This window comes from Neodiprion pinetum, chromosome 1 (genome assembly GCF_021155775.2).
Source record: "Neodiprion pinetum isolate iyNeoPine1 chromosome 1, iyNeoPine1.2, whole genome shotgun sequence".
Taxonomy (NCBI): Eukaryota; Metazoa; Arthropoda; class Insecta; order Hymenoptera; family Diprionidae; genus Neodiprion; species Neodiprion pinetum.
The window spans coordinates 579,757-592,432 of record NC_060232.1 but is presented as its reverse complement, the minus strand read 5'-3'; the positions used below and the strand labels follow the sequence as shown (position 1 = coordinate 592,432).

General features: G+C 44.7%; 1 protein-coding gene across 11 annotated transcripts in view; it reads right to left on the bottom strand.

The window, feature by feature from the left end:
- Positions 1-12,676, bottom strand: part of LOC124221494 (uncharacterized) — a 137,991-nt gene that overhangs the window by 10,465 nt on the left and 114,850 nt on the right. For 10 of the 11 annotated variants that reach the window (XM_069136333.1, XM_069136326.1, XM_069136350.1 and 7 more), the window contains 3 exons: positions 7,043-7,197; positions 1,272-6,947; positions 854-1,018 (listed from right to left, as the gene is read on the bottom strand). In XM_069136333.1, the coding sequence (XP_068992434.1) occupies positions 854-1,018; positions 1,272-6,947; positions 7,043-7,197 (5,996 nt within the window). The remainder of the gene's footprint in view (positions 1-853; positions 1,019-1,271; positions 6,948-7,042; positions 7,198-12,676) is intronic. The other variant, XM_069136351.1, reaches the window with a different exon arrangement.

Genomic DNA, 12,676 nt, shown 5'->3' with positions numbered 1-12,676 from the left:
ATAATTCAACCGCTCCCTTGTTATAAAATTCAACCAACAACAGAGATATTACGATTATTTAAATGTTAATATACAACTCGGTAAGTCATTGTAAAAGACGAAAGTTTTCTCGTTAATCCTCCTCTGAGGAGTCGGTATCCTCCTCGTTGTTACCATCGTTTTCGTACGCGAATTCATTGTACATATAAGGATCGATGTATGCAGGTTTATTTTGATAATAATTGGCAAGAGCTACGTCATCAATATCAGGCCTATAGTTATACAAGTGAGGATACAATCCTGGGGTTGTGGAACCACAGACATTCATAATTTTTTGATTAGCTAAGTTCTGGGAAAGATATGGAATTCCATTGGTATGTTGCTGCACGAATTTGTCATTTGTATATTCTTGAGTTGTTAAATGACTATCAATATTTTCCCCAGACTGAGATTGAGCGATATCACGGTCAACTTCGTACAAACGCGACGCTATTTTCTGTGAATAAATATGCGGGTTTGACGGAATCATTGTGTAATTTGCGTGGTCTGGTAGTAATGTTTGTTGTCGATACATATTTCCAGCTGGAATGAAATGATGATTATGATAGAGGACGGGATAAGGATTTTGATCAACAATCTGTGATGAATTTTCAGATTCTGAAAATGAAGTATTAGTCATATCTCTACTAGCATCTAGTTGTTCCACCAACGGTGAATGATCCACAATGTCTGAATAAATGGAATGATTTGGTGATGATATGTCCACATGTTCCCGTGAATCTGCAGGAGTGTTTTCTGGGTGTGTCGTATCAGCTGGCTGGTGGGTGTCTGTATTAGTGAGATGATGGATGCCCTGTTCTATGTGGGTACCAACCTGGATCCCAGTTGTCACCGTCGACTCAACGTAAGTTTTTCCATGGTGTCCAGGTGGTCCGACCATCACTTCTTTCGTCGCTAATCCTTGGACTCGCCAGTCCTCAGTCACTATTTGGGTATCACCAGAGTCAGGTTCACTACTGGACACGCAGTGAACCATTGGCTGTAAATTTAGAACGGAAATTAGGATGATTGTGTCAAAAAATATCCGTAAGCAATGAATTAATTATTCAATATAATTTATGTGATAAGTTCTGTTCATTCATAGGGTTTTTTATATGCTCATAAATTCCAACATTGTTGGCTTTAAATTGTTAAAAGATTTAACGCAGCCAACTGTTACCGGATTTTAAAAGTTTCAAACGTTCCTCTTGCAACTGTAAACGTCACATTATTAATAATAATAATTATATTACCGTCGAAGATGAATGGTGCCTTGTTCCCATAGATGGTGCTGGTGATGCTGCGCCATGAGTCGTGGTATCCACTGCAGGACTACTAGAACGCTGGCTATTTCCAGGACTATGTGTCGTCGTGTCCGGTGGTGATCCTTGCCGCATCAACGTGGATTGTGCAACGTTCGCTTGATTCCCTGCTGTCTGCGTGGATACTGAATGCCTCGCCATTAACGGACTGTGCTGACTGTTTTGTTGAGCTGTTTTTTCAACAGCAGGAGCACTAGTACTTGTTAAAACATATTGTTGGTTTTGCTGTTGTTGGTGTTGTTGTAGCTGTTGATGTTGCTGATGCTGATGATGCTGTTGCTGTTTTTGTTGTTGTTGTGGTTGTTGTTGTTGCTGCTGCTGCTGCTGCTGCTGTTGTTGATGCTGCTGCTGCTGCTGCTGCTGATGTTGTTGTTGCTGTTGTTGCTGTTGTTGTTGTTGTTGTTGTTGTTGCTGTTGTTGTTGTTGTTGTTGTTGTTGTTGTTGTTGCTGTTGTTGTTGTTGTTGTTGTTGCTGCTGCTGTTGTAATTGTTGTAGTTGCTGTTGGTGTCGTTGTTGTTGTTGGTGGTGATGGTGATGATGGTGGTGTTGCTGCTGATGTTGTTGTTGTTGTTGTTGTTGTTGCTGTTGTTGTTGCTGTTGTTGTTGTTGTTGTTGTTGTTGGTGTTGTTGGTGTTGTTGTTGTTGTTGTTGTTGTTGTTGTTGTTGTTGTTGTTGTTGCGGTTGTTGTTGTTGCGGTTGCGGTTGTTGTTGTTGTTGTTGTTGTTGTTGTTGTTGCGGTTGTTGTAGTTGCTGTTGTTGGTGGTGGTGCTGTTGTTGTTGCTGTTGCTGCTGCTGTTGCTGATTTTGTTGCTGCTCGATATTTTGTTCACAACGTGGCGAACTAGCTGTACTTTTCGGAGATGAGGGTGATTTTGCTTGAACAAGGCCGCCACTAAGAATATACGATTGATGCTGGTCTAAATTTAGCGAGGAATCTATGTTAGCAGCGTTGTTAGTATTTGCAGACTGGAAATTCGGTATTTGATTGTTTGACACCATGGTAGTTTGTTGTTGTACAATTGTTGTATTCTGTTGCACAAAAGTTGTGTTTTGCTGATTGGAAGCAGAAGAAACAGCTATGTTAGATGCCGGGGTGCAAGGTACCATTAGCGTTTGTCCATTCATCTGGATGAACTCCTGCTGGCCTTGGACATTTGAAGGACGAACCTGAGATGTGTTAAATGTTACTTGTTGGTTCGGACTAACATTAGCTACAATCGGACTCAGCTGATTGCCGAACGAAGTTGTACCATTTACAAGGAACTGCCCACTGTTTGGTGACAAAAATTGGGCTCCTGGACTGTGCTGCTGAATGATTTTTCCACTTGTTGCTTGCGGTGCCCGAATCACCATCCCAGCGGGCCCAGCAGCTAAAATACTCTGTCCTGGACTAAATATTCCACTGTGACTTTGAACTGGCGTTAGCACATTCTGCCCGTTTACATTCTGAATTTGCAGTTGCATTCCCAAGTTATTATCTTGCAGTAGCGTCGCTGTACCATCAGCTGACATAACCATGCTGCCAATTCCTGGTACAATGAACTGTTGGATTGTTGGGAAATTCTGCATCATTCCTGTAGCTCCATTCAACAGATTAACAGGCTGTAACAAATTGATTTGCTGCGTTGGTTGAGGATTAGTAATTATTTGCTGCGTATTAAACTGTGTTGATGCCGTTCCTGCTTGACCATTCATCACAAGCTGAGCTGGAGCACCGCCTTTCCCTGGAACAATTGTGAGAGCTTGCAGCATTGGACCTCCTATGCTTTGAGTTTGGAAATTTTGTTGGGCAAAATTTGACTGTGATTGCATCAGCATTCCTGTATTTTGTTGTGAAGATGAGATGTGAAGCATAGAAGCCACAGTTTGAGAATTTCCCTTTCTTTTTTTATATCCTTTTTTCTTATTAATTGCAGATTCCGGAGACAGCAGTGCTGGCTGCCGATTAACGACTCCTGGATTGGCATTAACATTTCTCGCAACGTCTTGATTAGCTTCTATTATTGACTGGGCATTTTGCAACACGTTTCCGGTGGCCACAGTGAGGTGTGGAATTTGAACGTTCTGCCCTATACCATCCATTGTCATTACACTTGGTTGAATGAGAAGTGGCGTCTGAATGGTATTAACAAGTACAGTCGGTTGTCCAATCACTTGCTGAGCAACTCCCACTGCTGGAATAACTTGACTGACAGCTCCCGTCACACTCGTCACCATAGGTGAGACCGACATTGGTGGCATCGAACTCGCATTCGATATCAGTTTGGGTGGTGGAGGTGCCATAACTCCACTTATTCCTGATCCTGTACTCGCCATTATCAACTGTCCACCGCTGGAAACCAAAATGTGGCCCGGAGGTAAGGTATTTCCAGGTGAATGCTTGAGCACACCAGCCGACGTGTGAATGACATTGTGGACTTGCACGTTTGATTGTGGATGGCTCTGTTGATGTGTTTGTGGCTGTGCTTGTGAACAAGATGTACCCTGAGGTACCTGAATGCTGCTAACTACGCTTTGAACCATTTCCAATGGAGATTTCGACACGCTGACAGTCGTTGGTTGACTGTAGACAATCGGACTGGAGCTAGAGTGATGTAAGGTTGCCGATGACACGTGCGTATTCGAAGATGACACGGTGGATTGATTTTGAAGTTGATTCTTACTAGAAACGAGTATATTAGATACAGCAGAATTGGGCAACACAGACGGTGCATTAATTGATACCGTTGCGGTGTTGGCTCTCCCCGCGAGTACGGATGTAATTGTATTGCTACTTGCAGTATGGCCACTAGCCATAGTCGTTATTACCGATGACGCGCCACTATAAGGATTGAACGATCCACGCGATACGACGTTAATGGTATGAGGATGGGGTTGATAGCCATCAACAGCAGATTGTCTAAGACCTGTTGACACTTGCCGTTTTGTTGAATGGGTAGAAATCTGCGCCAAAGTTTCAGAGACTTGAACGGGAATTTCGATCTGTGGGGAAGCGCTAGGGGGATCCGTGCTAGACGGCGCTATAGTGGAACATGTTGGTGTTGCGGAGCGTTGCTCTTGTGATGCAGACAACGGGGATGATGTCAACGGTAAAGATGAGGACGACTGAGTAGGTTGCTGACTCTGAGGTGTAGATGGCTGCGAAGAAACGTTCCCGGGTGTTTGATGAGAATGAGGTGTCGGAGGTTGCGAGTAACTGTGGGGTGTTGAAGGTTGCGACGATATGAGACTCTGCGGCGTTGTTGGCTGAGACATACCCGATGTCGAAGATGCGGGTGTCTCGGAATTCGCGGGGCTATGATTGCCCATGGGTGATCCATGACTGGTACTAACAGTTCCTCCCTGAATTGGCCTTGAATCAATTTGCTGACTGGTCGGCAGTTTGTCCACGACAAATGTGGACGAAGTTACCGGATCGTCGCGTTGATCAGGTTGTACGACATATTGACAGTGAAATTGGTGTTTATATTGATCCTGTGTATACGATTGTGTATCACCACTGGAAACGCAACCTTGGCAAGGGCTGTGCTCAGGAACCATAACATTATTCATCGGAGTAGGTGTCATGCTGCTGTGAACAACTATCGGAGAAGTAGCGTGATTCTTAACAGAATTATTACAGATGGAAGAGTTGATGGGGCTTGATACTGAGGAAGGCTTTGGTTGTGGAAGATAAGCATTATTACCAGGGACGTGCGCACTGTGCGTAGTCTGAGATACTTTCGAGCTGTTGAGAATCGTCACGTGAGAGCTACTGACACCAGTTTGTCTCGAAATTGTACTGTTCAAAAGCGCAGTTTGCTGAGCCAGGTACCCACTGGGATCCTCCAGAAAAGAAGGACCAGTACTTGCGACTGTCGAACCAATTTGATTACTCGACTGCGCTTTTTCAGTATAATCATCTCCGGAACTAAGATTTGACTGATCAACAGCAGCAGTTTTCATCTCCATTGAATGGTGGGGTCGTTTCTTACCAAACGATTTACTCGCTTTAGCTTTTTTGCGAGCAAGTTCATCAGTCCAAGCAGGTGTTGGTGGTATATGATGATGCAAGGGCGGAACCCGATCAAACGTATTGCAAACTAAGTTATTCTGAACAGAAACAGGCGGCGACTGATGTGCTGCTACGACTGTTCTATTCTGCTGCCATGGTGGGGGTCTCGGAATAAATTGAGCGCCAATCGTCTGTCCGTTTGAGCCAATGCCCGCCTGAGCTTCCGCGCCATGATTACCATTGGGACTTCTACCAGGATGATTCACATTGGCGAATGGTTGATGCACTGGCTTTGGATCCATTCCGACACCCTTCGTTGAATCAAAGTGTCTCAGCGGATACGGTACTTGATGCTGCGGGTAAATTCGTTGCATGTTTTCCGTGGGTACGCCATTAGGTATCAAGTTACAATTTTGTAGAACATGATGTCGCTGCAATACGTGACTGTGCATTGGATGATGCTGATGCGGAATTTGTTTGGCATTCATATCGTCGTCGCTAATCGTTGGCGGTCTGTTTTGCCGATTCTGAGACTCTCCATTATTAACACCATTGGCAATCGCACCGGCGTTTGACTGTTGCATAACATTCAAAACCTGCCCATTCAGGTGATTAGTTGACTGCGAAGCTTGATTTGGATACTGAGGCTGCGCGCATGCCTGTGGAATTTGTTGCTGTTGCTGTGGCTGCTGCTGTTGCTGTTGTTGATGAATTTGCATTTGAAAATGCTCAGGTGCTTGGGGCTGCATCAAATGCTGAGGTGGTTGCTGCTGGTGCTGGTGTTGCTGTAGCTGTTGCATTTGATGTTGGTGGAGCTGTTGCAGCTGAGGGTGAAGCTGCGGCTGCGTTAGGTTTTGAGGTGGTGTTATGTGATGTAAAAACGCATCGGGCTGATTCTGAGCTCCGTAATTACTCGTTGTTTGTGCCTGCTCCGAGCTTTGAGCAATGTGTGGTTGCTGTTGCTGCTGTATGCTCATATTGTGTTTCTGTAGCTGCTGCAGGTGAAGCTGCTGCTGTTGCAGTTGCTGCTGCTGTTGCTGCTGCTGACTAATATGCTGCTGTTGCATTACATGTAAAGACTGTTGGTTCAAGTGATTGATATATGTGGGCAACTGCTGCGAGATTTGGTTATTGACAACACCTTGTTGTTGCTGTGGTTGTTGGTGTTGCTGATGTTGCTGCTGATGCTGTTGTTGCTGCTGTTGCTGTTGCTGTTGCTGCTGCTGATGAAGTATTTGCATGTGCTGCATTTGCTGATGATGATGTAATATTTGTTGTTGCTGTTGTTGTTGTTGCTGTTGCTGAGATATGTGTTGTTGCATTAGCTGCTGTTGTTGTTGCTGTAGTATCAATTGTTGCTGATGCTGCTGCTGAAGTATCTGTTGTTGTTGCTGGGTCATATTCTTCAAATTGTTCCCCTGCTGATTCATTATCAAAGGATTGCCCACCACCATCCCAGGCATCCCATGTTGACCCAATCTCTGCTGAGGCGTGCGAGCCGCCGCGGCGCCGGTGACGTCCTGACTCTGCGATGGAGAATTCAAAGGTTGGTGATTGATCGATTGGTTATTCTGCTGAATCTGCAGATTCGGTATTGCGATCGGCGGCCATACCTAGAAGGGGAAGAACCAAATACTGTCGTCAGCATATAATTTACGAGAACCAAGTTACCGAATAAATTCAGGGATACTCAAAAGCCTATGCTTACCTGCGGATTGTTGGAAACTGGAGAGCCTTGTACACCTGTCCCTGTAGAGGCTACCAGGGCACGTTCCCGCTGCACCAGTAGCTGAGAAACGGAAACACCAGAGTACAGTCCTCCCGCGCTTGCCAACTTTCTCTTCTTCCTCTTACTGAGGCCGTCTGAAAAATGGAATGATCAAGACACGATTATTCAAAAGTTATTACAGGATAACGCATATTGAATGACAGGAGTATTCTAATCGAATCTAAAAGAACTTCATTTGACAAAGTGCCATTGCTGTATCTATATTGTATAGAGAACACGCTTAATCGATTACATTTAAATTGCCCAAGGTGAGAACCACTTTAGTCCACTCGGACTGTTTCCAAGGAAAATGAAAATTAAAGTTTGCTTTCTCGTAAGAGTTCATTCGAAAGCAATTCTTCTAGCAGGTTTTTTATGAACTGATGCTGGTTTTCCCCATTCCATAGTAATATGTTCCGAAAATACTCTCTAATGTCACAACAATGGTATCGTTAACTTGATAAAAAAAAAAAGAACTGAAGTGGTTTTTCCTCGGACCCTTCATTTAAGTGTCCTGTGACGAGATCAGAGATGAAGAATATTTTTCAAAAACAATGAGAGGACTGCAAGTATGCCTGAAGGCGCCGAAACGAGTTCATATATTTAATTCATATATTTAATTCATACTTTAAGTTGACAACTTGCAATTATATTGTTTACAAAATGCGGGGGTATACAATCCCCTGGAAAAATTTCTCTCTGCATTGCCACATAGGTGCTATATTCGAAAAATAATACGTATATTATATTTTCTTTAAACCGGACTGACGTCGAGTCCAAGATACGTCTCTGGTATAAGAAGACGGAGTTTTGTTTCGCGTGACAACTCCTTCGACCATTTTAACCTCGGTGACTCGACCCCAACTCTATGCGGTTGCTGCGGTCAGTTTAACGATTTTAGCCACCAAGCCCACCCAAGGTGGGCGCCTCCTCCCTTCTGCCTTCTGTCCTTCTTATTCGAGGCCAACTCATGTGCGTGTTCAAGCCTTTCGCTTGCCCACGAAAGTATTCGACCGCCTAAGCGGCTTACGTTGATTGGACTGTTGCCCATGCGTCTTCATTCGCGGCTTCTTAATTTCTCAACCGTCGTTCAAGCCAGCTGCTCACTCGAAGACGCGTCAAAAGCTATAAGCATTGACACAGATTTGGACACGGTACTCCTTTCTCCCTCATCTTTACTCCATTTTTAGCCAGCAAAGACCATTGTATTCATAAGTAGATGTGCGAATGGGATGATGCCGAGGCCTTCTCGTTTGCGGTAAACTATGAGAACGTTGAGAGGCAAACCGTCCTCGGACAAAAGCTCGCATAATTCTGTACGAGCTATGAGAGATCTTGTTTCAAACAAACTTTCCTCCTTACTTCTTAACGAGAAATTCCAACTTCCGTGAACAGTGTAAGAAAGCCAACGTTGGAAGATCGTAATATTGCGATAACAAACGTCAACGCCCGCTAAAATTGGGGTGATTAGAGAGGGTTGAATACCCACCACGCTCAGTTCCTTCTTCTCTTGGCATTTGCGGAAGGGACGCAAATTTAACTGATATTTCTTACCTTGGAAGGACAGAGATAAACAAAGAGAGAAGGTGAGCAAGTTACTGAAGGAACGAGGTAAGAAACAGTGCTTTATGTCGGTATCTTTGGAGGATAATCATAATCTTACATGGGGCAATGGCATTATCTGGTGCAGGTATAGGAACAACAGATAACCGGAGGATAGAAATAAACACCGCCGATTCTCCTTCATCTCGTACTCCCGCCTTTCAGTCTCTACTAAAGCAGGACAGAATGATTTAGCTCTCATCGCGATTCATTCGATGACGGTTCGATAAAAGGTGAAAACCCCGTTGGCTTTGGTGAAACGTTTGAGGCGTTGTCATACCATTTTTTTTTTTTTTTTTTTTGAACAAATTCGATTGAAAGTTTCTTTACTTTCGGACGGCTGCGTCAAGCTTCCACCAACTCCGAGTCATCTTTAGAAGGGTGAGATTATACGGCAAAGGGGCGGACTGCTTTGATGGATCGCATAAACAGATACGGATACCCTTTTGTACGCAAATATGTTTTGAGTACATCCTGCCCCCAGCGAAATAAAAATCAATGGAGTTAAAAAAAAAAAAAAAATACCAAAGACTTAGAAATCCTAAATGCGTTGGATGACTAAACGAGTAACGCATTTATATAGTGTTGAAGTTTACAAGAACTAAAGCTCCGTACAAAGGAAACTTGACCCTGTGCGATGTTGGTTATAGATTCATTTTAACTCAGTTATTTATTTTTCGTTTAGTCATGTCAGAATAGAAACATAAGTTTGCAGAATAAACGGATTGAATCATCGCAACGTCTTTCGTAAGAACAATTTCCCACGCAGTTGTCGAGGTTGACATTTTGATTACTCCTCGCAACATATCCGACAAATTGCAAATGAAGTGACGCGACAAGGTATGGAAAAAGAATTCCGACTACAGTAACGATGAACTCACGCACGAGTGATCTCGTGACTTTTACCCAGTTTCGTAATTAGAGTAATATTAGCATTTGCATACAAATCTGACGTAAGCCTCTTGAAAAGAAAAGAATGTAGAATCGTTTACAGAATGCAGTGAGACGTTTTGTCTGACACAGCGACGTACCTCGATGACCTCTGCCGACAATTATGAAACGCGAGAATCCCGTATCAGGGATTCCCGGGAGGAAAGCTGAATGCGAAAAACGCAGGCCCCAATACTAGAGGGTTGTCTCGGAGAGGGGTGGACAATCTCGATCATGTTAAATCAGGGGTAAATCGGTGCAGCTAGTTCCGAGGAGTCGTATCACGTACTGAACGGTAAATCGACGAATGCGCATGAGCGTCGCGTCGCCGAGGTGTGCGCAAGGTTCGTCGAAAGCTGTGCGCGGTCCGGCACTGCAAGCAGGCGGTTCTTCTCCTTCCTATTTCCCACCCTCTCGCTGTCCGTAAGGTTCAACACTGCTTATATTCCCATATGAAATTAACCCTTATCAACGCGTGTCTACTAGCTTCTTCTCCACCTGCGTCAAGACCCCACCCCGTCAGCGCCGACGACTACCCGGTCGATTCCAGCGGAAAGAGAAACTACGGCAGGGAGGCAGGCAGGCAGGCAAGCAAGCACGGCACAGCACACGACGACGACGTCGACGACACGGACGACATACAGAAACGGAGGAGGTGGGCGACGCAGACGACGTCGACGACGACGACGACGACGAACCGCTAACACCCGCGGACTCCACCTCAGCCACTGTTGGACTTTTTCTCTCTCCCGGGACTTATTGATCGCGCTACAACCGACAAGAAGACACGGCTTCGGCTGATTGGCCTCTTTCAAAGGTGGCGAGAGACCGACAGGCTCCCACCCTTCACCTACGCCTCGCGCCCGGACACACACACCGTAATCCGCAACCCGGTTTATAAAATACAATATTACCACCGAGGCGATGGAGACAAGATCAATTCGCCGTTATGGGGGTGCAACGCGGCGAGGTAAAACTTTCATACGGAATCAATTGATGTCCGAAAGTTGAATCCTACTGATTCTACGCGCAAAATGTTGTTTTCGACTCCTTTTCAATCCCATTCTGCTGCCGATTAACGAGATAACGAAGGTTGACCAACCTAGCAAGCAAATATCCCTCTATCAATGAATCGTACAAAGTTACGTTCGTCGTTTATTAAACAAATGTAACTCAGAACTGGCATGAATGACGGACGTTTCTCGCAAACGGCCGTTTATAGTATAGGTAATCTGTAACACCAAAACTTGGGTAGAAAACTGTCGAAGAGGGATTAATTCGAGTCATCGGAATGACGAACTTGTTTTCATGTACTGAGGTATTACTCGTCGAACTGTCGACTCTCGGAATACCTACTGGGTCGAGGGGGAGGATAATGGTTTCATTGATTGTAGAACTGGCTCGACCACTGACGATAAACTATGCTTAACCTCGGGTTTATTTGATCCCGGGCTGGAAAGCTTCCCCCCACCCCCACTCCTCGCCGCCTCATCCCTGGTGACTGCTACCACATTCGCGGGTGGGGATGCACCCCTCCTCCCACTCTCAATCTCCCTCAACGATCCGCCAGCCTCAGCCCCCTCCCCTCTTCCATCCCCCAACGCGTCAGAGGGATGCCTGGCGAAGCAGTCTCTCTGCTTGTCGCTTTATATCACCGGAAAATTGGAATTGAAGCGCCGGTAGAAGCGAGCTTTCAAGTTTAAAACGACCCCATAAAGCTTCGCGCAAAGCCCACCCCCCCCCCCCCCCTTCTCCTCCCCTACACACCGTTGAACGCGAAAACGTGAAAACACGTTGGTTAACGTCACGCGTTAACTTTACACTGGGGATTGAATTTCGTCCAATTTGTTCGCTTTGCTGCTGATACAAAAAAAAAAACCGCAAACTATAACCAACCCTAATAGCTTCACGAACGACCAAACATTTATCGAAATCATGTCTTTTCCTTCGAATCACGCTTAATCAAAATACGTCGGAGCCGGTTAGTCTAACTCTTAAGGTAGCAATGGTGCCAGACACATTTATAGTCGAGATGCGCAGTAATTTCCGCGCCTGTACTGTTGGTTGTCGTTTGAATAGCAAATATATCGTGTGCTATACACGGCCTCTACGACTGCGTAGCTCCATTGCAACGCAGTAAAATCTCTGGGCCACAAACTACCTACGTAGCGTAGAATATAGACTGTTACGCCCCTGGAAGTTCCAGAGTCTGGAGGAAAGCAAATCGAAGCAAAAACAGAAGTGAACATCGTAGTGCGCCTGTTAAGGGTAAAATGTCGTCCATACCATTTATTCCCGCAAATTGACAGGATAATCGCTAGGCGAGTACTTGGATAATGAAAAATTCAATCAATACTGATCGACTGGAGATTGATCGTTCATGCATAAACAAGCGTAATGAAATTACGAACATCAACGATTGGTACTTGGTGGTGTTCACACTGCTCTCTGCAGGCCAAATATTCAGCGTTATGAAACCATGAATTAAATTGTCAATTAGACATATTTGCTGAAAAAAATTAAACTCCTTTTCCTGTACTACTAACCAGCAGATCGTGACTTTCTTTTTACAAGTATTGTCAACACGATGGTTAAGTTTAAGAATCAATTAGCTGGGTTAATTTATCACTCTGAATCCCAGTTAATATTTACTGTTAGTTGAAAAGAAAAACATTGAAACATTCTAAAAGTTTTTCAGATCGTCGATTATTAAAAGTCGAATATATATGATCACCCCAGGTTCAATTTGTTCGTTGGAATGAAAAAGCATTTGAAAATCCGCCCTCGTTTCCTCGGTCTCCTTCCCTTTCTCTCTCTCTCTCTCTGTCTCTCTCTCTCTTTCTCTCTCTGTAGATATATTCCCCTGGCACGAGAGTTCACTACCACGGAAATACGCAGCGGGTATGCTACTTCCGTTTACTGTAGCATCATTACGGTGTCTCGACTAAGGGCAGGCGATTCAATCTGCAGTTATCTCGGCGGGCGCGAGCCGGTGAGGAAGAGGGAGACGGGTGTAACCCTCAATTTCATCCATCCTCCCTC